At 40.4% G+C, this 22,570-nt stretch overlaps 1 protein-coding gene across 4 annotated transcripts in view; it reads right to left on the reverse strand.

Annotated features, from left to right (window-relative positions):
* The window catches only part of LOC134344331 (band 4.1-like protein 4B), a 403,206-nt gene that overhangs the window by 63,166 nt on the left and 317,470 nt on the right, over positions 1-22,570 (reverse strand). For all 4 annotated transcript variants that reach the window (XM_063043916.1, XM_063043918.1, XM_063043917.1 and 1 more), the window contains one exon: positions 8,150-8,251. In XM_063043916.1, the coding sequence (XP_062899986.1) occupies positions 8,150-8,251 (102 nt within the window). The remainder of the gene's footprint in view (positions 1-8,149; positions 8,252-22,570) is intronic.

Consider the following 22,570-nt stretch of genomic DNA (forward strand, 5'->3'; position numbering starts at 1 on the left):
CTCTCTGCAAACTCTACTACCCAACTACGAATAAGGGAATTACTTGGCTAACTAACCTACCAATGCTGGTCTTTGGGATGTAAGAGAAAATCTGTGCAGTCACAGGGAGAATGTACAAACTTCACACAGACAGTACCAGAGATAAGATTTAAACCTGATCACGAAAACTGAGAGGCAGATGCACGAACTGTGGTACTATTGTGCCAATGCCAATTGAAATGCTCTGCTGCCAAGAATGGCAGGGTAACACTTCTGTCTAAACCTCTGATGTTTCAGCATATAAGCTTTACTTCTCTCATTAATATGATCCAAAGGTCCACGCTTTATTTAATTACCCACACTTTGCTGCTACCTACACTTATTTATTTCTATCTTTTTATGTTGCTAAGCATTTCCCTTTCCACAGATGCTGCAAGACCTGCTTAGTTTTTCCTAATATCTTTCATTTTAGAATAATAGAGCTGTGCAACACAGAAATGGGTCCTACAGATAACCACATCCATTTTTCCCCTACCTACTGGTTATGGGTTTGGTTCACCGGTTCAGGGGCTTGGCAAATGGAGACAGAAGATGGTCACTGCCAGTATGTAATTTAAGTATTTATTTACAGGACAAGATGGGCACTTATCATTCAGTAACCCATTCAAGTCACACACAGTGGCAAACACTTCAGATAAGTATTTATGCCAAGTGCGCATCTGGGCCCTCTCTCACTGCAGCACACTTCCACTGTTCCCATGCCACTGTCTACAACCTGACCCATGGTGACCCAGAGAGCAGAAAGAGAGTATGTGGTTTCTGTGGATTAGATTTAAATTCTACTGGCACTGAGATCATCAGCTAAATGGCAGCTAGGCGGAGGGGCTGCAGCGTTCCTTAAACAGGCCAATCCCTAGTTAGCACAGGGAGTGGGTTTCAATGAATGGGTAAGATGAACACTTATTGCAACATATACACCACTTGTCCAGATTACGACTGTATCCTTCTATCTCTTCCTATTTAAGTGCCTGTCCAGATGTCTCTTAAACACTGCGACGGTATCTGATTCCACCTGCTCTTCTAGCAGCAAATTCCCGATAATAACCATTCTGTTTAAAAAAACATTGCTTTCAAATTCCCTTTAAAACGCAGTCCTCACACCTTAAACCTATACCCACACTCACAACATGCTGGAGGAACTCAGCAGGTTGGGCAGCATCTGTGGAAACGATCAGTCAACGTTTTGGGCCGGAACCCTTCGTCAGGACTGAAGAGGGAAGGGGCAGAGGCCCTATATAGAAGGTGGAGGGAGGGTGGGAAGGAGAAGGCTGGTAGGTTTCAGGTGAAAAACCAGTAAGGAGAAAGATAAAGGGGTGGGGAAGCGGAAGCAGGGAGGTGATAGGCAGGAAAGGTGAAGAAGGAATAGGGGAAAGCACAATGGGTACTAGAAGGAGATGGAACCATGAGGGAGGTAGTAGGCAGCTGGGGGAGGGGGCAGAGTGAAATAGGGATAGGGGAAGCAGGGGGAGGGAATTACCAGAAGTTGGAGAATTTGATGTTCATACCAAGGGGTAGGAGACTACCCAGACGGTATATGAGGTGTTGCTCCTCCAACCTGAGTTTAGCCCCATCATGGCAGTAGAGGAGGCCATGTATGGACATATCCGAATGGGAATGTCAAGCAGAGTTTAAGTGGGTGGCAACCGGGAGATCCTGTCTGTTGTGGTGGACGGAGCGGAGGTGCTCGACGAAGTGGTCCCCCAATCTGCGTCAGGTTTCACCGATGTAGAGGAGGCCGCACTGGGAGCACCAGATGCAATAGATGACCCCAACAGACTCATAAGTGAAGTGCTGCCTCACCTGGAAGGACTGTCTAGGGCCCTGAATGGTGGCAAGAGAGGAGGTGTAGGGACAGGTGTAGCACTTAAGCTTACAGCGATAAGTGCCGGGTGGGAGATCTGTGGGGAGGGACGTGTGGACCAGGGAGTCGCGGAGGGACCAATCCCTGCGGGGAGAGTGCGGTCCTGTTGAAGGTGGTGGAAGTTGCGGAGGATACTGTGCTGGATCCAGCAGCTGGTGGGGTGGTAGATGAGGCCAAGGGGAACTCTGTCCCTGTTGTGGTGGTGGGAGGATGGGGTGAGGGGCTGAAGTGAGGCAAATGGAGGAGATGCAGCTGAGGGAATCATACCCTCTTGTTCCTGGCACTCATGGCCTAGAAAGAAGATTCCCATCCACTCTATCAATCTCTTTTTAGTATTAATATTTAGGGGAGCAGGTGAGGTCTGGGCCTGATGTCCCGCTCACCCAGGGAAAGTGAACACCTCTGCTTTCCCGGTGTAGTGATCACCGCGTGGTCACTGTCTGGCCTGCTAGGCAGGAGGCCACTGCAACTGGTCTCTCCTACATTACTGCGTCTGTAGGAGCACCTTCTCGTCAGTGCCCCCTGTTTCCACCGAACTTGCTATGTCATGGCGCGACCGAGTGTCCGGCGGTATAACTAGATGGGTAGGGGGGCTCGTCAGCCTTGGTTGGCAGCCAGCCTAAGAGAAGAACAACTCTGAATCCAAACCCGGACAGGTGGGGCTCGTTAGCCTTGTCAGGCCATCCACCTAGGAGGAGGACACTCCGACGTAACTCCTATGACCCGAGGACCTCGCTGTCACCGTCCCAGCTTGCTAGGCTACGGATGTAAAAGGTGGAGCCAGTACCGTGCACACTGCACTCCACCTAAAATACCATTGTGCAGGTTGAAGGACACGCCCACATCTACGACCATCCTTCCCGACCATTCATCAAGCCCTGCAGCGATAGGAAAGGGGCGAAAATGGCAGGTGGAAGACGACACTGGAAGCCGCAGTTCCGATCCTGCATGCAGGCGGTTCAGGTGTATGGGTCGTCTGATGTTGACCCCGGAGACGACGATATCATTCAGCAGCACCCTGAACGACCAAGCAGCCTTCTCTGGGGACAGCACTGCTGCTCCACATGGAGAGGGGCATAGAAAAGGTGGCCTAACCAAAGCTCGTTTCCACTTCCCCCAGTTGGCTAGCTGTGGTCAACAGGCATCCTCAAATGCAGTCAAACAACAACAAAAAAGAAAAGGTACACACCTGCCTCACAAGGAGTGCAAGGACTAAAGCTCGCATGCCGGAACATCAGAACCATGCTCAATACAGCAGACAGTGGTCACCCAGAACGACGATCCGCTCTAGTTGCGCATGAACTTTCAAGACTGAATGTCCGCATCACTGATCTCAGTGAAGTCCGCTTCCCAAAGGAAGGCAACCTTCAAGAACATGGTGCCGACCACACCATCTACTGGTCAGGCAAGCCAGCGACTGAGAGACGCCTTTCTGGCGTTGACTTTATGGTCAGGAAATCCATTGCCTCCACACTTGGAAAAACTGCCAACGGGTCACTCCAACTGCATCATCCCCATGCGCCTCCCACTTCGAACCAAGCAGCATGCCAAGCAGAGTGTCATACGGACCATCGTCTTGTCTGCTGCAAACTCAGTCTCCGTTTCAAACCTAAGCCAAAGAAAGGAGGCACTCCAAGGAAGAAGTTTCAGGTTGGCAACCTCCAGTCAGCTGAAGTGAAAGCTGACTTTCAGACGAATCTTCAGTTGAGGCTTCAGGATCCCAGTTTCCCCACAGACTCCTCTCCAGAAGTGCTTTGGGAACACCTAAAAACCACCATCCTGCAAACCCCTGAAGAAGTCCTAGGGTTTTCCACAAAGAAGAACAAGGACTGGTTTGATGAAAACAACCAGGAGATCCAAGAATTGCTGCTGAAGAACAGATCCACCCACCAGGTGCACCTTACTCAGCCGTCTTGTCCTGATAAGAAAGCAGCCTTCCGCCTTGTATGCAGCAACCTCCAGCGCAAGTTTCAAGAGATTCAGAATGTGTGGTGGACCAAACTTGCGAAGAGAACTCAGCTTTGCGCAGACACCATTGACTACAGAGGGTTTTATGAAGCCCTGAGAGCGGTGTACGGCCCTTCGCACCAGGTCTAGAGTCCCTTGCACAGTGCAGACGGTCAGGCACTCTTCACAGACAAGGCGTCCATCCTGAACCGGTGGTTGGAACATTTCCAGACTCTCTTCAGCGCCAACTGCATGGTCCAAGACTCAGCAATTCATCAAATCCCACATCAGCCAGAGAAAACAGAACTGGACAAAATTCCAACCCTAGAAGAGACAGTCAAGGCCAAAGAGCAGTTGAAAAGTGGCAAGGCAGTGGGAGTTGATGGAATTCCACCTGAGATTTGGAGGCATGGGGGCCCAGCGTTACCCAAACTCCACAAGTTCTTTGTCTGCTGCTGGGAACAAGGTAAACTACCACAGGACCTCCGTGATGCAGTCATCATCGCCCTGTATAAGAACAAGGGGGAAAAGTCCGACTGCTCCAACTACCAGGGGATAACTCTTCTCTCTATCACAGGAAAAATCCTCCCAAGAGTAGTCCTTAACAAACTGGTGCCCGTCATTGCAGAGGAACACCTCCCAGAGAGCCAGTGTGGTTTCAGAGTCAACAGGAGCACCACTAACGTGGTATTCGTTCTCAGTCAGCTCCAAGAGAAATGTAGGGAACAGAACAAGGGATTGTACGACCTTACCAAAGTGTTCGACACCGTGAGCAGGGAAGGTCTGTGGCAAATCATGGAACGACTGGGATGCCCCCCAGAGTTCCTCAGCATGGTCATCTAGCTACATGAAGATCAGCGTGGTCAAGTTAGACACAACAATGACCTCTCAGAACCCTTCCCAATAGGCAATGGAGTAAAGCAAGGCTGCGTCCTCGCACCGACTCTCTTCACCATCTTCTTCAGCATGATGCTCGAAAGGGCCACAGAAGACCTTGATGACCAGGACGGTGTCTACATCCGATACCGCACCGATGGCAGCCTGTTCAACCTGAGGCGACTACAGTCCCACACCAAGACACTGGGGCAACTCATCCAAGAGCTACTCTTCGCCGACGATGCTGCCCTTGTTGCCCACACAAAAACAGCCCTGCAGCATATAACATCCTGCTTCGCAGAGGCTGCCGAACTCTTTGGACTGGAAGTGAGCTTGAAGAAGACAGAAGTTGTCTATCAGCCCGCACCTCAGGAAGATTACCACCCTCCCCACATCACCATCGATGAGATAGAGCTGAAGACAGTCTACCAGTTCAGCTAGCTGGGGTGCATCATCTCGTCAGATGCCAAGATCGACAAAGAGATTGACAACAGACTGGCAAAGGCAAACAGCACATTCGGCAGGCTGTACAAGAGAGTCTGGAACAAGAAAGACACAAAGATCAGCGTGTACAGATCCACTGTACTGACCACCCTCCTGTACGGCTCCGAGTCGTGGGTCACCTACCGTCACCACCTACGACTCCTTGAGCGTTTCCACCAGTGCTGCCTCCGTACCATCCTCAACATCCACTGGAGTGACTTTTTCACCAACATCGAAGTCCTCGAACAGGCAGAGGTCACCAGCATCAAGGCCATGCTGTTGAAGACGCAGCTGTGCTGGGCAGGGCACGTCTCCAGGATGGAGGATCATCGCCTGCTCAAGATTGTGCTGTATGGCAAACACTCCACTGGCCACCGTGACAGAGGGGCACCAAAGAAGAGGTACAAGGACTCTCTGAAGAAATCCCTTGGTGCCTGTCACATTGACCATCGCCAGTGGTCTAATCTAGCTTCCGATCATGAGGCCTGGCGACCCACCATTCACCAGTCTGACTCCTCCTTCGAGAATGCATGCAGGGCTAGCATTGAGGACAAAAGGAGAAGGAGGAAGAACCGTGACACAGTAGCACCAAACCCAGAACAGAATTTCCCTTGCAGCCGCTGTGGTCGGACCTGCCTGTCCCGTATTGGCCTCGTCAGCCACCAGCAAGCCAGCAGCAGACGTGGGCAGCCCCTTCCTAAATCTTCGTCCGTGAAGTCAAGCCATGATGATAATGATGATGATTAATATTTAATACTCAATGATTCCAGAGCAGCTTCTGTCCTTCTGTGACCAGATGTCTGAATGATCTGTGAACACTACCTTGTTATTCTCTTTTTTGCATAATTTATATATTTTTATACAATATAGTAATTTCATATGTTTGCACTCTACTGCTGCTGCAAAAGGACAAACCACATCATAAGTCAGTGACAATAAATCTGATACAGATTTTCTCTAAATGATCTACTTCCCCTTTCCTGAACTTAATGCACTGCATATCCTTCTCCTAGGTGAATACTGACGACATTGTCTGGCTCCACACACATAGATAATCCCTATAGTCCCCCAGAGGATTCACTCTTTCCCCAGCATCATACACAGAATTCTGGAGGATCTCAGCAGATCAGGCAGTATCTATGGGAGGAAGTGAATAGTCAATGTTTCAGGCTGAGAACCTTCGTAAGGACTTGAATGATTTTTACAGAACTGAACACAATATTCCAAACATGGCCCAACCACGGTTTTAAACAGCTGCAACAGAGACATCCCTCCTCTTCCGGAAGTTCCGGGAGTCTCCTGCATATTAATAGTGGCTCCCTGATGCCTGCAAATTATATACACTATCACGGAAATCAATTTTTTGAGAGCGAGCGCAAGAGCGAGAGAGAGAAAGCAAAAGAGAAAGCAAGAGAGAGTGCGAGAGTGACCACGAGAGAGCGCGCGAGCAACGAGAGAAAGAGAGTGAGAGCGCGCCATGGCAGAGTGTTCCAAAAAAAGAAAATATAAAGCGTACATCACCCCAGACTACACTAAAGTGTACCCCTGCCTAATAGAGCTCAAAATAATGACGGTGTTGCTGGCTGCGCTGTTTGCAACAGTGACTTTTCTATTGCCCATGGTGGGTTAAGACTGTAAAAGACATGTTGAGGTGAGTTTAACGGGTGTCATTCATTCATTAGCATAGCTAATGTTATTTAAACTAGCTGGCTAGCTGCTCAGGAGCTACTCCATTGCTGACATCCCACCTCTCCCGGAAGTTCCAGGAGTCTCCCGCAAAATGATGGTGCTACCTCCCTGAAATGAGTTTTTGCAGGGTGGGATGTCTGGCAACATGACTTGCCAATTTTCATACTCAGTGATCCAACCAACGAAGGCAACTATGTTATATGCCTACTTTGCCATATTTTCCACCTCTGTTGCCACTTTCTGGGGCTTGCATCTCAAGATCTTTTGATACATCAATACTCCTCAGGGTCTTGCCATTCACTGCATACTTTCCTTTTGCATTTGACCTCCCAAAATAAATCACTTTAGTCTTGTCCAGGGTAAACTGTATTTGCCATTTGTTCAACCCAACTTTCCCCCAGATGTCCAATGGACCTATATCCTACTGTATTCCCTGGTCACACCGTCCACATCAATTTTCATATTGTCTGCAAATTTACCAATTAGATCACCTGCATTTTCAAACAATCATTTATACATACTATAAACAACAGAGTTCCCAGCACAGATATTCTCAGAACATCACAGGTCATAGACCTCCAGTCAGAAAAACAACCCTTCACCATTACACTCCATTGTCTTAGATCAAAACTATTTGAATACAAATTACCAAGTCATTCAATAAGTCAACATTTTGGACTAGCCTACCAGGACAGACCTTGCCAAATGCTTTATTAAATTCCATGTAGACATCATCCACTATCCTCCCCTATCAATCTCCTTACGACTTCTTCAACAAACTTAATCAAAGACAGAGCCTCCCCACCCAAGGCTATTTAGGTACAGTAAAATCAACAGTTATGTTCTATGACACCGCAATATGAAAAACTGATACAGTTAAATTGCAAAATGATCCAAAAAGACTCTACATATTATATTAACCAGGTATCCTGACAGCAAGAAGTATTTCTGCCGATCACTTTTTCTTTGACCTCAGAAACAATTTGACATTATGGCTGATAAATGGAAGTCATTCAGGTTCACATGTACACTAATATTATACCTCAGTATTCTACTGAACTAATCCATCTGTGATATGGTATGCAGTACATTGCCATACATTATACACTAAATACATAATGGATAATGCATGAGGTTCTGTTACAACAGACCAAATTAGGATTGGAATATTCAATTATGATCTAAGGTGACTAATCTGAACATTCAAATCTTTAACAGAAAATGCTAAAAGCTTTGCTGAGTCATTATACTCACAAGCTGTATTGTCTCGTCAGTTTCCTGATACGGGAACTTTTTGATCGTGGCCTTTCCTGAACACCGGTTGTTTTTGTGCTCTCTTGTGATGTATCCAGGCATCTAGCATTGTTTAAGAGTACAGTCAAATTTTGATTTGTTCACTTCAAAAAACAGTTCACTTAATATCAATTGTTTTTCATCATATCGTCTAAAAAATTTTACCATTGATAATGAAAAGGCAATCATCTTTAAAGAAACACTTTTTTATGAATATGTACTGCATCTAGATTATAAAAAAATGACACAAATTCCATCATAATTTTTCATGAATGTGAAGAATAGACAGGCAGTGTTTCGCTTTCAAGAACTCTCTTGGGAATGGAAAGTGGAAGTACACTTTCATTCTTTACATAAAGATCCACAGCACCACTGATAAAGATATATACAATATCCATACAATTCCATTTGGGATTGCATGGGATTCTACACTTTAGATGCTACATAAATATTAGTTATTTTTTCTCTAAGATCGTGGGAAGAATTCAGAAGTAAAAACTATATCACAGATTGCAGAATTTATTAAATATTTCTTGAAAGTATTCATTTATGCAGTTCTAAGGGGAACAACCAACATACCTTAACCTGATCCCACTGTATCCTTTAAGAAATTAAATATTTTAGTTGGATGTAAAAAGAAACAAATTTGTGCACAATCCATTTTCATTGATTGTCATAATGTACACACATTTCAGTAACAAACTGTATTGGAGGTTTTCCCTGCTTCAGTAACATGGGGCAAATTTCAGCAATTATAAGAGCTTGAATTTCTTACCTGCCCCGCTTATTTTACCCACTACCTTGCTGTGCATCTTACAGTACTTGTAACAATGCTCTGGGTATACCAAACAAGATCACCGGCAATCTGAAACCTGTTGTTCCTCATAACCTCAGAGTGAATAGTTGATTGATTTCCTAGCACTGATAAAATCATGATTCATTGGCAGCGATTCTTTTTCCTTACATCAGAGCCTTCCTAAATAATTATACATTTCATTATTCTGCCGAATCATTGATTGTTTGTGTACAGTCGATCACTTAATGGTCCTTAAGTGCAGAAGGTGACCATCGGCACTTCCAGATGGTCTTCATTTTCAAGTGTCCGCGTCTACCCTGTTGTTACCACTTGTTCATGGAAAATATCCAAAGTCCCTTAAAGCTGCACTCTCACCTATTTAAATTTCACAGCTTAACTCTCTACAGAGCATGAATTCCTGCTACATTTTCTCCCCCATTTACCTTGAATGTAGCCAGCGTCATCCCCATTAGGATTATAAACATGACTACACCAGATGTCCATTCCAATATTCTGGTTTGCTCTACTTGCAAGTATTTTGTGTTGTCCTTTCACCTTTATTTTATTTTACTAAAAATAGCTCCAGAGTAAAAAATTATATTCTCAGTTACTTGTGACCATAATCTTATCTCATCTTCTCCAAAGCATTTCATACTGTAAATCCTCCATTTATCTTCCTTTAATACTTCTTTCATCCTTCAACTCAGTGGAATTTTCTTGGCATGGCTTCATTTAAAACGCCAAGAGTTTTGCCAGTCCAAATAAACAGCATCTTATTTTACCCTCTGCTGAAGTTCCTTGCGACTTGTTTTGCAACCTGTCCTCTTGCTTATTGGTACATTGCTTCTTGTTGTCAACACCTACAGAAATGAGATCTTCCAGAAGCAATCAATATCACTCAGAACGCCACCACCTCTACCACTGTTGTCAGTTCTCTGTCTGATATTTAGTCTTGAATACAGTCATAGCATTACAAAGACTAATGCTGGATTTCAGCACTAACAACATAGATGTACAGCCTTTCCCAGCTGGTGCGGCAGATAGCACCAATGTTACTTTGACATCAAAACCCATACCTGTCAAACACATACTCTACTTGCACCTTTGCAATAATCACCTCTCTCTACTCTTCATCATGGTATTTCACCCTGGCTCCAACACATTCATTGCCAGTCTTCCATTCTCCACAGAAAATATTTCATCACTGCACTTACCATCTCATGTAGAAAAACACCTGTCTGCTCCCACAATGCTTACTAATTAGTAGCAGGTTTATACTCCGACAAGTCTTAAAATCTTTGCAATGATTTTCCCACTCTGCAGAATTCTATGGATCTAGATTCTTCTTTTGCCACTTTTTTTAAACCTGCCTTTCCCTTGTTATTTTTTTTGTGAAAACTTCAACAATTGGACTCCAGTCTTTTATTTTCTTCCTTACCTATAGTCCAATCAACTTTCTTCAACATGATTGGAAGTCAGGCACCTTTTACCCACAAGGCTTTAATGATGTAAGTGATTTGAATTAATACTGGAAATATAATACCATTTTTCACTGTTGCTGGGTCAAAATCCTGAATCTTTCTTCCTAAAATCATTGAAAGTACAACCATACATCAAGGACTGCTGCAGTTCGTGAAGGAAGCTCATTACCACATTCTCAAGGGCAGCTAGGGAGGATTAATTAAATGCTGGTTCAGCCTGTGAAGCTCATATCATTTGAATGAAGATTAAAAAAAACAATTAGAGCTTTAGTTCTTTTTCTTGTGCACTACTAAGCTGGGCATTTAAAGAAAAATTTACCATAGTTGTCATCAGTCTAAAATATTTTATACACCAGATTTAGAAGAGTGGATATAATATACCGGAAAAGTTAGTCGATGTAGTAATAATTACCAAATAACACACAGAATTTCAGGAATTGCCCATCTCAGAAGTATTTCTATCTCACAGCTCCAGCTTGTTTCTGACCACTGGAGTTAGAATCTGCATGTTTTCTGTGAGCATACAGGTTTTTTTCCCAGATGCACCAGTGACCTCCCACATCCTGAAGACAAGCAGGTTGGCAAATGCCTGATTTAAATTGCCCCTTATTTGTAAGTGGATAATAGAACTGATGGAGGTGTGGGGAGAATAGGTTATTGGTAAAAATAATTGGGGAATCGGATTGTCATGTGAAACAATCAGATTTGTTAAATTGATTTTGTATGTGAATTCAAGCAATGAAGCTGAATGATTGTTTTGACTATAGAGGGCACTCTTTGCAATTAAATGTGCCTGTGTGAAAATGAATAAACCTGGACTGAATTCAATTACACTACTTTGCGAATGTTCTCAGAAATAATTCTCGTTCAAAACATATGTCAAATAGAGAAAATTGCTACTTCCACTATAAAGCAAATTTTAAGAAGAAGAAAAAGAATGTTTTACAGGAAAAGATGCAGCTGACAGAATCCACTGGTTAACATGAAAGGTAGTGTGTTCATAAACAAATAATCCTATAGAAATCTACTGTACCTGAGGATGTGAAAGCTCAAACCGTGAGGAAAGTAGTCCAGGAGGAATTATGGTGTAAAAAGAACCATAGAGAGATTTGGGTTTAATGTAATGGCATACGGAATAAAACTACAGGTCTTTTTAATGACTTAGTAGCAAGATTACAGCATGTGTTCTTTAATAATAGAAGTTATGGGGGGAGACTTCCGGTAGAGCTCATGGAGTGAAGTCGTGTTCTTGACTCGCTCCATTACCTCTGAGTTTTTCTTCTTATGATCAGCTATATTTTAATTAACAATTAAGGCATCGACTTTTACAATATTTTGAAACAAATTGGGCTCTTTGATAATCGGATGCGTTTAAGGTCTGCTATGTCTAAGAATGGAAAAAACGGGAAGGACGGCAAACCTCCGGTTAGACCGAAAGGTACCGATTTTCCTCCGACTGAACCACCGTTGACTTTGAAAGCTGTATCGGAGCTAATTCAAAGGGAAATTTCAACCTCTGTTACGGAGCTGATTCGTGCGGAAATTTCAACCTCTGTTACGGAGCTGATTCGAGCGGAAATTTCAATTAATTTCCAGAAAATTGCCGATTCAATCAATAAGATACAAACATCTATTACGGAACATCAGTCGGCTATATCTGATCTTCAAAAATCCACGCAACAAGATGAACTTAAGATGGAGAAAACTGAAGAAACAATTAATGTAATGAAGAAGAAACTTGACTTTCTGACCTTTAAAAACTCTGACTTAGAATCCAGAATGCGACGGCAGAATCTTCGAATGATTGGGGTGCGTGAAGCTGTTGAATCTGATAATCCTATGAAGTATTTTTCTCAACTTTTAAAAGATGCATTTCCTACTGTATTTCCTGACCAACCACCGTTATTGGATCGCGTTCACAGAGTTCCATCATACTTGTCTAAGTCAGATAAACCTCGACATGTCATCTTACGTTTTCATTACTTTCAAGACAAGGAGAAACTGTTTCGTTTCGTTCGATCTAAAGGTTACATTGATTTTTTGGATCTTAAGTTCCGATTCGTGGAGGATTTCAGTAAACCAATTCGGGATCAACGGGTTCGTTACAGATCTGTGATGTCGGAACTCTACAAGATGCATTTAAAACCAGCGCTGCTTTACCCTGCACGTCTAAGGATTCGTACGTTGGATGGAGCCCTCCGTTTTTTTGAATCTCCATCGGATGCCCAGAGTTATCTGGATCAATTTTCACCTTCAACATCTTAATCGTAATTTTTAACTATCTCCGTTTGATCAGAGGTTGTGAATTTGTCAGTCTTAATTTTTTTTTGCCCTATATGGGCAGAAAAGTTTATTTTTGATTAATTTAATATGGTTGCTAAACTTGCTTTTTATCTGCGTCATTCCTTTCTTTTTCCCAGGGGATTCTGGGTGGTTATTCTCTCACCGTCATTCTACGTATTTCCTTTGAGGCCTTAAATTTTGTAGTTTTTAAATCTACTTCTTTTTGTAGGTTTTCATAACTAGTTTATGTTAATAATTTCATTTCTCTTTTTGTTTATTCATGGGTCTGGGGTTTGTTGCGGTTTTTTTTATATTTTCTGGCTTTTTCTCTGTTATATTGTGTTTGTTTTAAATGATTTACCTTTTTAATTTTTTTACTGGTTTATAATTAGCTGATCTTTTTTATATTTATACTTTTTTTAGGGAGCGTATACCGGAAGTCATGGGGGTAGTTTTAGTGCTTGCTTCTTTCTGGCTGGTCTGTGTTAGATTTAGCCTTGGAGTCATGGGGTGAGGGGTGGTGGGAGGGGCTTCACGTTTTAGTTTCTTTCTTCTTGGGCTATGTACACTATTGAAGTATTGGTTGCGTTCTCCTTCCCGGTATCTCTTATCTGTTCTGTTCCCTTTCCGGGTTCATGGGTCGAGCCTATCGTCAATCCTCCTTGTTGCGGGTTGACTTTAGGGTTTATGGAGTCTATTATTAATTTTGTCTCCTGGAATACTAATGGTCTTAATCTTCCTATTAAAAGGAAAAAAGTTTTTAAAGTGTTCCGGAGACTTAAAGAACAAATTTTATTTTTACAAGAGACCCATGTGCGGAGGGGGGACAGACTACGTTTTTTTAAATTCTGGAAGGGAGAACAGTTTCATTCGAACTCCAACGCTAAGATTCGAGGTGTCTCTATTTTTATAGACTCCTCAGTTACTTTTATACAACATGATATTATTTCTGATCCGAATGGTAGATTTCTACTGGTTAGTGGTCTACTATTTAATAAAAAGGTAGTTTTGGTTAATGTTTATGCTCCTAACATGGACTGTCCAGAATTTTATAAATCATTATTCAATCAGTTCCCGAATTTGAATGAGTTTTCATTGATCTGGGGCGGAGATCTTAATACCTGTTTATCTCCAGCTTTGGACCGTTCAGCTCCTCTACGGACCTTACCTAATAAATTTGCAACTTTGATTAATTCATTCCTCTCTGATTCTGGGTCGACGGACATTTGGCGTTTTTTGCATCCTCAGGAAAAAGATTTTTCTTTTTTTTCACATGTTCACCATTCCTATTCAAGAATTGATTATTTCTTTATTGACGCTCGTCTTATTTCTTCAGTGATTAAATGTGATTATGACTCTATAACCATTTCGGATCATGCTCCACTTAAGCTTTCTATTAAAATTCAGGCCAATACACAAAATAATAGACAATGGTGTTTTAATTCGCTGTTGCTTCAGGACTCGGACTTTGTTAACTTTATGAATGAACAGATTGATCTTTTTTTTACAATCAACTATACAGAGGATACTTCTGTGAACATTCTTTGGGATACTTTTAAAGCTTATATTCGTGGTCAGATTATCTTGTATTCTGCTGCTTTGAGGAAGAAGCTGAAGCAGGAGGAGTTGGTAATTGTGGACAAGGTTAAGGAAATTGATAAGAAATATGTTACAGCTCCCTCTGAGGAGTTATATAAACAAAGAACTGAACTTCAAATGGAACACAGTTTATAACTTTCGTCCTCGATTGTAAACCAATTAAAGAAAACAAGAAGTGAATTTTATGTACATAGTGACAAAATTGGCAAACTGCTGGCTAACCAATAGAAGTCTAATTATGCTAAATCTCAAATTAATCAGATTTATAATCAAAATGACCGACTGATACTTGATCATGCGGGGATTAATCAAACCTTCTGCGATTTTTATTCTTCCTTATATCAATCAGAGTCTCCTCGAGACTCTAAATATATGAATGATTTTTTAGATAACCTAGACTTCCCTGAGATTTCACAGGATATGTCTTCTATGTTAGATACTCCCATTACCACTGATGAGATTAAGAATGTTATTTCCTCTATGAGTTTGGGGAAAGCTCCTGGCCCTGATGGGTTTACCGTAGAATTTTATAAATGTTTTGCACCTTCATTAATCCCTTGGTTCTGTAGGGTTTTCGAGGCTTCATTAAAACTTGGCAAACTTCTCGAATCTTTCAATAGAGCGTCAATCTCTCTAATATTAAAGAAGGATAAAGATCCTGCTCAATGTGCATCTTATAGACCAATATCTTTATTAAATGATGATTCTAAAGTTTTTTCTAAGTTATTAGCAAACAGATTAGAAAAAGTACTTCCTTTTATTATTTCAGAAGACCAAATGGGTTTTATTAGAGGTCTTTACTCTTTTTATAACATTCGCACACTGTTAAATATTGTTTATACTCCTTCACAAAATGTTCCTGAGTGTGTTATCTCTTTAGATGCTGAGAAAGCTTTTGATAGAGTAGAATGGCCTTACTTATTTAAGGTGCTTGAAATGTTTAATTTTAGCTCGAAATTTATATCCTGGATCAAACTGTTATATCATTCTCCTGTGGCCTCGGTCCGTACTAACTCTTTAAGCTCACCTTTTTTCCCTCTTTTTCGAGGCACTCGACAAGGTAGTCCTCTTAGTCCTTTATTATTTGATATTGCATTAGAACCTCTTGCAATTGCCAATCGAGAATCTCCAAATATTACTGGGATAACTCGGGGCTTAAAGTCCCATAAAATATCACTCTATGCTGATGACTTACTTTTATATATTTCTAATCCTCAAAAATCCATCCCATCTGTTTTAGAGTTATTAGCACAATTTAGTCTCTTTTCAGGTTATAAATTAAATCTTAGTAAGAGTGAACTTTTCCCGATTAATAAACAACTTCCCTTATATCATAACTTTCCATTTAAGTTGATTAATAATTATTTTTCATATCTTGGGATTAAAATTACTTGTAAATACAAAGACTTATTTAAGATTAACTTTTTACCCTTAATTGACCATATTACTCAACTTTCATCTAAATGGTTTCCTTTATATTTAACTTTGATTGGTCGAATTATTTTTTTTATTTTATTTTTATTTGGATAAGGAGTTCACAATTATCATGTACTTTTTTCACACATATAACCTTTCCATTTTTTTATATGTATAAAACTACAATTATTTATACATTCTTAAGTACACATTGAGATGATATAAAAGCAAAATAAACATTTAAATAGATAATTATGTACTGTGGTAAATCTAACCTATTAGGCTAAGTAATGAAATTAGTTGTTAAGAAAAATGGTAATAATAGTTTCCATACAACCCTTCTGGACCATTTCCACTGGTCCAAAATGTTGCATACAAGCCTATATACCAACCATTGTAGGTGTTTATATCCCAATTTGTTTGTGCTTGTTCCTGCCCGCAGACATAATTATCCAATCCCTATGTACTTATTTACTTAATTTTTTCATTTTTTGACCTACTCCCTGAGAACTCAAAAAGAAACATTTTATCGAATCTGGAATAAATGGATTGAATATATAACCCCAATGCGAGCAGACTTTAGATGACTCTCCTAATGATTTATATTGCTCTTCTCATCAACACAGTAATATTGCTAACGTAAGCACCCCTAGTCTAAATGTTTGTTGTTGTTTTTTTTTGGAAAATAGAGAATTAACACAAGTAAAGGGAAAGATTTGGGAAAGGGATAAAAAAAAATGAAAAAAAAAAAGATTGGTCGAATTAATACAGTTAAGATGTTTTTTTTGCCAAAATTTCTATATATATTTCAGGCATTACCAATCTTTGTTCCAAAATCTTTTTTTGATAAAGTTGACTCAAAAATTTCTTCATTTATTTGGCAAAATAAAAACCCGAGACTGGGTAAAATACATTTACAGAAAGCTAAGAGAGATGGAGGCTTAGCATTACCCAACTTTAGATTTTATTATTGGGCAATTAATATTCGACATATGAAATTTTGGTTACTTGACCAGGATATACTATCCATTCCTAAATGGGTAGCATTGGAATTACAATCTGTTCAGGGCTATACACTTGGCTCTATTTTAGGTTCCTCTCTTCCTTTTGATTTGAAACGCCTTAAACAGGTATCTAACCCGATAGTTAAATATACCTTACACATTTGGTTTCAATTCAGAAAATTTTTTGATCTTAATCAATTTGGGCTAGCGATTCCTATTTTAGGTAACAAATTTTTTCCTCCCTCTTTTACGGATCGTGCTTTTCAAATTTGGAAGACTAAGGGTATTTCACGGTTTTTGGATTTATTTTTAGATGGTTCCCTTATGTCTTTTGAACAATTATCTAATAAATATAATTTATCAAGAATACATTTTTTTAGATATCTACAAGTTAGAAATTTCCTAAGTACTATACTTTCTTCTTTTCCAATGCTTCCTCCTACATACATTTTAGATACTATAATTAACCTTAATCCATGTCAGAAAGGTGCATCAGCTATGATTTATAATATTATTATGAAACTTAGGAAAGCTCCATTTGATAAGATTAGAGTAGATTGGGAACAGGAATTGGGGTCTATCATTTCCGTGGATGACTGGGGGCAGATTTTACAATTAGTCAATACTTCCTCTATCTGTGCTAAACATTCCCTAATTCAATTTAAAGTTGTTCATAGCGCACATATGTCCAAAGATAAATTAGCTTGCTTTTATTCTCATATTAATCCTTTTTGTGATAGATGTCTGGGGCAGATAGCCTCTTTAACTCATATGTTTTGGTCTTGTCTTACTCTGGAAACTTTTTGGAGAGACATTTTTAATATTATCTCCAAGGTATTGAATATAGATATCTCTCCTCACCCTATTACTGCTATCTTTGGACTACCTAAAATTTCCAGTAATCTTTCCCCTTCAGCCCGTAGAATGATTGCATTTCTTACTTTAATGGCGAAAAGATGTATCTTACAACATTGGAAAGAGCTTAATGCTCCAACTACCTTTTTTTGGTTTTCTCAGACGATATTACGCTTGAATTTGGAGAAAATTAGAAGCAATCTTTATGATTCCTCACTTAAATTTGAATAGACCTGGAGATCTTTTATTCAATATTTTCATTTAATGTAATTTTTTTTCTCCTCTTTTTTTGCTCCATATTTATATACCCTTCTTGTTTTTTTTTACTGTTTTTAATGGAGGTCGGGATTGAGGACGTGATTTTAAGTTTTTTAACTCTGCTTGGTTCCAAGTTAGCCCATTGCTTTGCTTTGCTTTTAGTTAGTTGCACGTGGTTTTTTTTGGGTTTTTTTTTTCCCTTTTCTCTATTGAGATATATATATATATATAAATTAGTATACTATTATGTTACCTTAGTATGTTATGTTTAAATTACATTGTATCATTTTTTTTGTATTAATATCTCCTGTAATTTTATTATTTCTAACAGTGTATTAGTGCCTTTATGGCTTACCTTTTTGTATACTTATTCAATAAAAAGATTTAAAAAGAAAGAAAGAAAGAAGTTATGGATTTAAAATTTAGTAAAAATTCTCTACTATTTTAATATGTGCATGCAGTTATTAGGCCAATTAATCAATCATCAGACATTATTTCAGCACAACTTAAGGCAATTTCAAATTACTATTCTGGAGAATTGTGACAGCAATCTGTATCAGTAACTTGTGCTCACTTTCCTGTAGAAACGTTTTGTCCAACTTCGGATTTGTTGTGAGTTAGCAAGTACTGAAATACAAGGATGTGACTTGATAGCTATCTTAAAAAGTAATCAAATGTGATTACTGTTTGCAGACCATTACGGGTACAGTGATGGGAAAGTGGTTGTTACCAGACCAATAACTTTAAAGCCTGTATAAATAATACAGAGATCATAGTTTAAAACCTATCCTGGTAGCTGTGGAATTTAAATTTATTTGATCATTTAGAATTTGAAAGAGAACAAAAAACATTAGTAATTATGACCACAAAAAAGTGAGCTGTTTAAATCTCACTGTTAAACACCATTCATTGTTAATATGGAAAGGAGGTCTGCAAGTGACCGCAGCTCCAGACCTCATTCATAGAATTGACTTTTAGATGCCCTTTTAACTGTCCTGGCAGACCACTCTGATACAACACATCTACAATGCTAAAATGGAAAAAGGATACAACTGGATAGACAGTCTCCATTGAATCAGATGCCGAATTTAAATGAAGCCTCAATTTAAATAAAGTCCAATGGTTAGAAGGTTCCAAGGCAATTGGAGAACATGCTCTGCTGCACAGACTTAGAGCATGGGTGTGCATGCACACAATTTAAATGCACATGTACAAACACTGAGCATACATTTACAACAAACACAAGAACAAAATTATCCATACATTGTTTTCCACAGCTCGTATCCTAACCTCACAAAATTGATCTCTCCCTCAGTTTCTCTGTTTTTGATCATCTTCCCCCTACTGCCTTTCTCGGTTTCCCCATTCATTGTCCCTCATGGTTCCCTCACTCTTTGATCACTTCATTCACAGTCAGACAACTCCCTAAGACATAGACAGAGACCATAAACATAGGAGCAGAATTAGGCCATTCAGCCCATCAAGATTTTTTCTCTGCCATTCCATCATGTCTGATCCCAGATTCCACTCAATCCCATACACCTGCCTTCACGCCATATCCTTTAATGCCCTGACCGATCAGGAAATGATCAACTTCTGCCTTAAATATATGCACAGACTTGGCTTCCACTGCCATCTGTGGCAGAACATTCCACAAATTTACTACTTTCTGGTTTAAAAAAGATCCTCCATATCTCTGTTCTAAAGGCTGTGCCCTCTAATTCTGGATACCCCCACCATAGGAATCATCCCCTCCACATCCACCTTATCTAGTCCTTTCAACATTTGGTAGGTTTCAATGAGCTCCCCCTGCGTTCTTCTAAATTCCACTGAGCACAGGCCCAAAGCTGCCAAATACTCCTCCTATGTTAACCACTTCATTCCCAGAATTATCCTTGTAAACCTCCTCTGGCCTTTCTCCAATGACAACATATCCTTTCTGAAATATAGGGCCCAAGACTGTTGACAATACTCCAAGTGCAGCCTGACTAGTGTCTTATAAAGGCTCAGCATTATCTCCTTGCTTTAATATTCTATTCCCTTTGAAATAAAGACCAGCATTGCATTTGCTTCCTTTACCACAGAATCAACCTGTAAATTAACCTTCTGGGCATCTTGCACAAAGACCTCTTCACTTCTGACATTTGAACCTTCTCCCTAGTTAGATAATAGTCTGCATTATTGTTCCTTTTACCAAAATGCATTATACATTTCCCAACACTGTTTTCCATCTGCCACTCATTTTGCCCATTGTTTCAATTTCTCTAAGTCCCGCTACAATCGCATTGCTTCCTCTATCTTTGTATCATCTGCAAACTTTGCCACAAAGCCATCAATTCCATTATCCAAATCACTGACAAACAATGTGAAAAGTAGCAGTCCCAATACTGACCCCTGAGGAACACCACTAGTCCTGGCAGCCAACCAGAAAAGGCCCCTTTTATTCCCATTCACTGCCTTCTGCCTCTGAGCCATTCCTCTATCCATGCCAGTATCTTTTCTGTAATGCCATAGGAATTTATTTTGTTAAGCAGCCTTCTGTGTGGTACCTTATCAAATGCTTCTGAAGATCCAAGTAAATGACATCTGATGCCTCTCCTTTGTCCACCCTACTCGTTACTTCCTTGAAGAACTCTTTCCCTTTATAGAAACCATGCTGACTTTGACTTATTTGCCAACTAGTGGAATGGTGCCACAGCAACAACCTGGCACTCAGCATCAGTAAGACAAAAGAATTGATTATGGACTTCAGGAAGGGTAAGACAAAGAAACAGGTACCAATCCTCATAGAGGGATCAGAAGTGGAAAGAGTGAGCAACTTCAAGTTCTTGGGTGTCAAGATCTCTGAGGATCTAACCTGGTCCCAACATATTGATGTAGTTATAAAGAAGGCAAGACGGTGGCTATACTTTATTAGGAGTTTGAAGAGATTTGGCATGTCAATAAATACACTCAAAAACATCTATAGTTGGACTGTGGTGAGCATTCTGACAGGCTGCATCACTGTCTGGTATGGAGTGGCTACTGCACAGGACCAAAAGAAGCTGCAGAAGGTTGTAAATCTAGTCAACTCCATCTTGGGCACTAGCCTACAAAGTACCCAGGACATCTTCAGAGAGTGGTGTCTCAGAAAGGCAGCGTCCATTATTAAAGACGTCCAGCACCCAGGGCATGCACTTTTCTCACTGTTACCATCAGGTAGGAGGCACAGAAGCCTGAAGGCACACACTCAGCTATTCAGGAACAGCTTCTTCCCCTCTGCCATCCGATTCCTAAATGGACTTTGAAGCTTTGGACACTACCTCATTTTTTTAATATACAGTATTTCTGTTTTTGCACTTTTTAAAATAATCTATTCAATATACGTAATTGATTTACTTGTTTATTTATTATGTTTTATTTTATTTATTATTATTATTTTTTCTCTCACTGCTAGATTATGTATTGCATTGAACTGCTGCTGCTAAGTTAACAAATTTCACGTCACATGCCGGCAATAATAAACCTGATTCTGATTCTGATTATTTTATCATTAGTCTCAAAGTACCTCGAAACCTCATCCTTAACAATAAACTCCAACACTTTCCCAACCACTGAGATTAAGCTAACTGGCCTATAATTTCCTGTTTTTTGCCTTCCTCCCTTTTTAAAGAGTGGAGAGACGTTTGCAATCTTCCAGTCCTCCGGGACCATGCCAGGATCAGGATTCTTGAAAGATCATGGCCAATGCATCCATTATCTTGAGCAACCTCTCTCAGGACTGTGGGGTGTAGTCCATCTGGCCCAGGTGACTTATCCATCTTAAGACTTTTGAGTTTGCCTAGCACATTTTCCTTTGTAATAGCAATGGCACTCACTCCTGCTCCCTGACACTCACGGACCTCTGGCACACTGCTAGTGTCTTCCACGATGAAAACAGATGCAAAGTACCCATTAAGTTCATCTGCCATTTCTTTGTCCCCCATTACTACCTCACCAGCATCATTTCCAAGTGATCCAGTATCAACTCTGAACTCCCTTTTACTTCTTATAAAAGATACAGGAGCAGATTCAGCCCATCAGATCTGCTCTGCCATTTGATCCTGGTTGATTTATTATTCCCTCTCAACCTCATTTTCCTTCCTTCTTCCTGTAACCTTTGACACCCTTACTAATTAAGAAACTATTAACCCTTCGTTTAAAACACCCAACAATTTGACCTCCATAGCCAACCGTTGCAATGAATTCCAGAGATTCAGGACTCTAGCTAAAGAAATTTCTCCTCATCTTTATTCTAAAGGGACTTTCTTGTATTCTGAAGGTATGCCCTCTGGTACTAGACTCCCCCTCAATAGGAAACATCCTCTGCATGTCCACTCCATATAGGCATTTAAATATTTAATAGATTTCATGAGGTTCCCCCTCATTATTCTAAACTCCAGCGAGTACAGGCCCAGAACCATCAAATATTTCTCATATGTTAAACCATTCATTCCCTGGATCATTCTGTGAACATTCTCTAGACCCCTTCCAATGTGAGCATTTAAATACAAGGCTAGGGCTGTTTACAATACACCCTATCCTCGTTATATGCATCTTCAGACTATGCGGATTCACAGTTATGCGAGGAACCTATTTCTACCAACGTCTCGTTATTTGCGTCCAAACTTTAGAGTTATGCAAGGAGCACTGCCTTTCTGCCAATACGAGT

This window comes from Mobula hypostoma, chromosome 3, assembly GCF_963921235.1.
Source record: "Mobula hypostoma chromosome 3, sMobHyp1.1, whole genome shotgun sequence".
NCBI lineage: Eukaryota > Metazoa > Chordata > Chondrichthyes > Myliobatiformes > Myliobatidae > Mobula > Mobula hypostoma.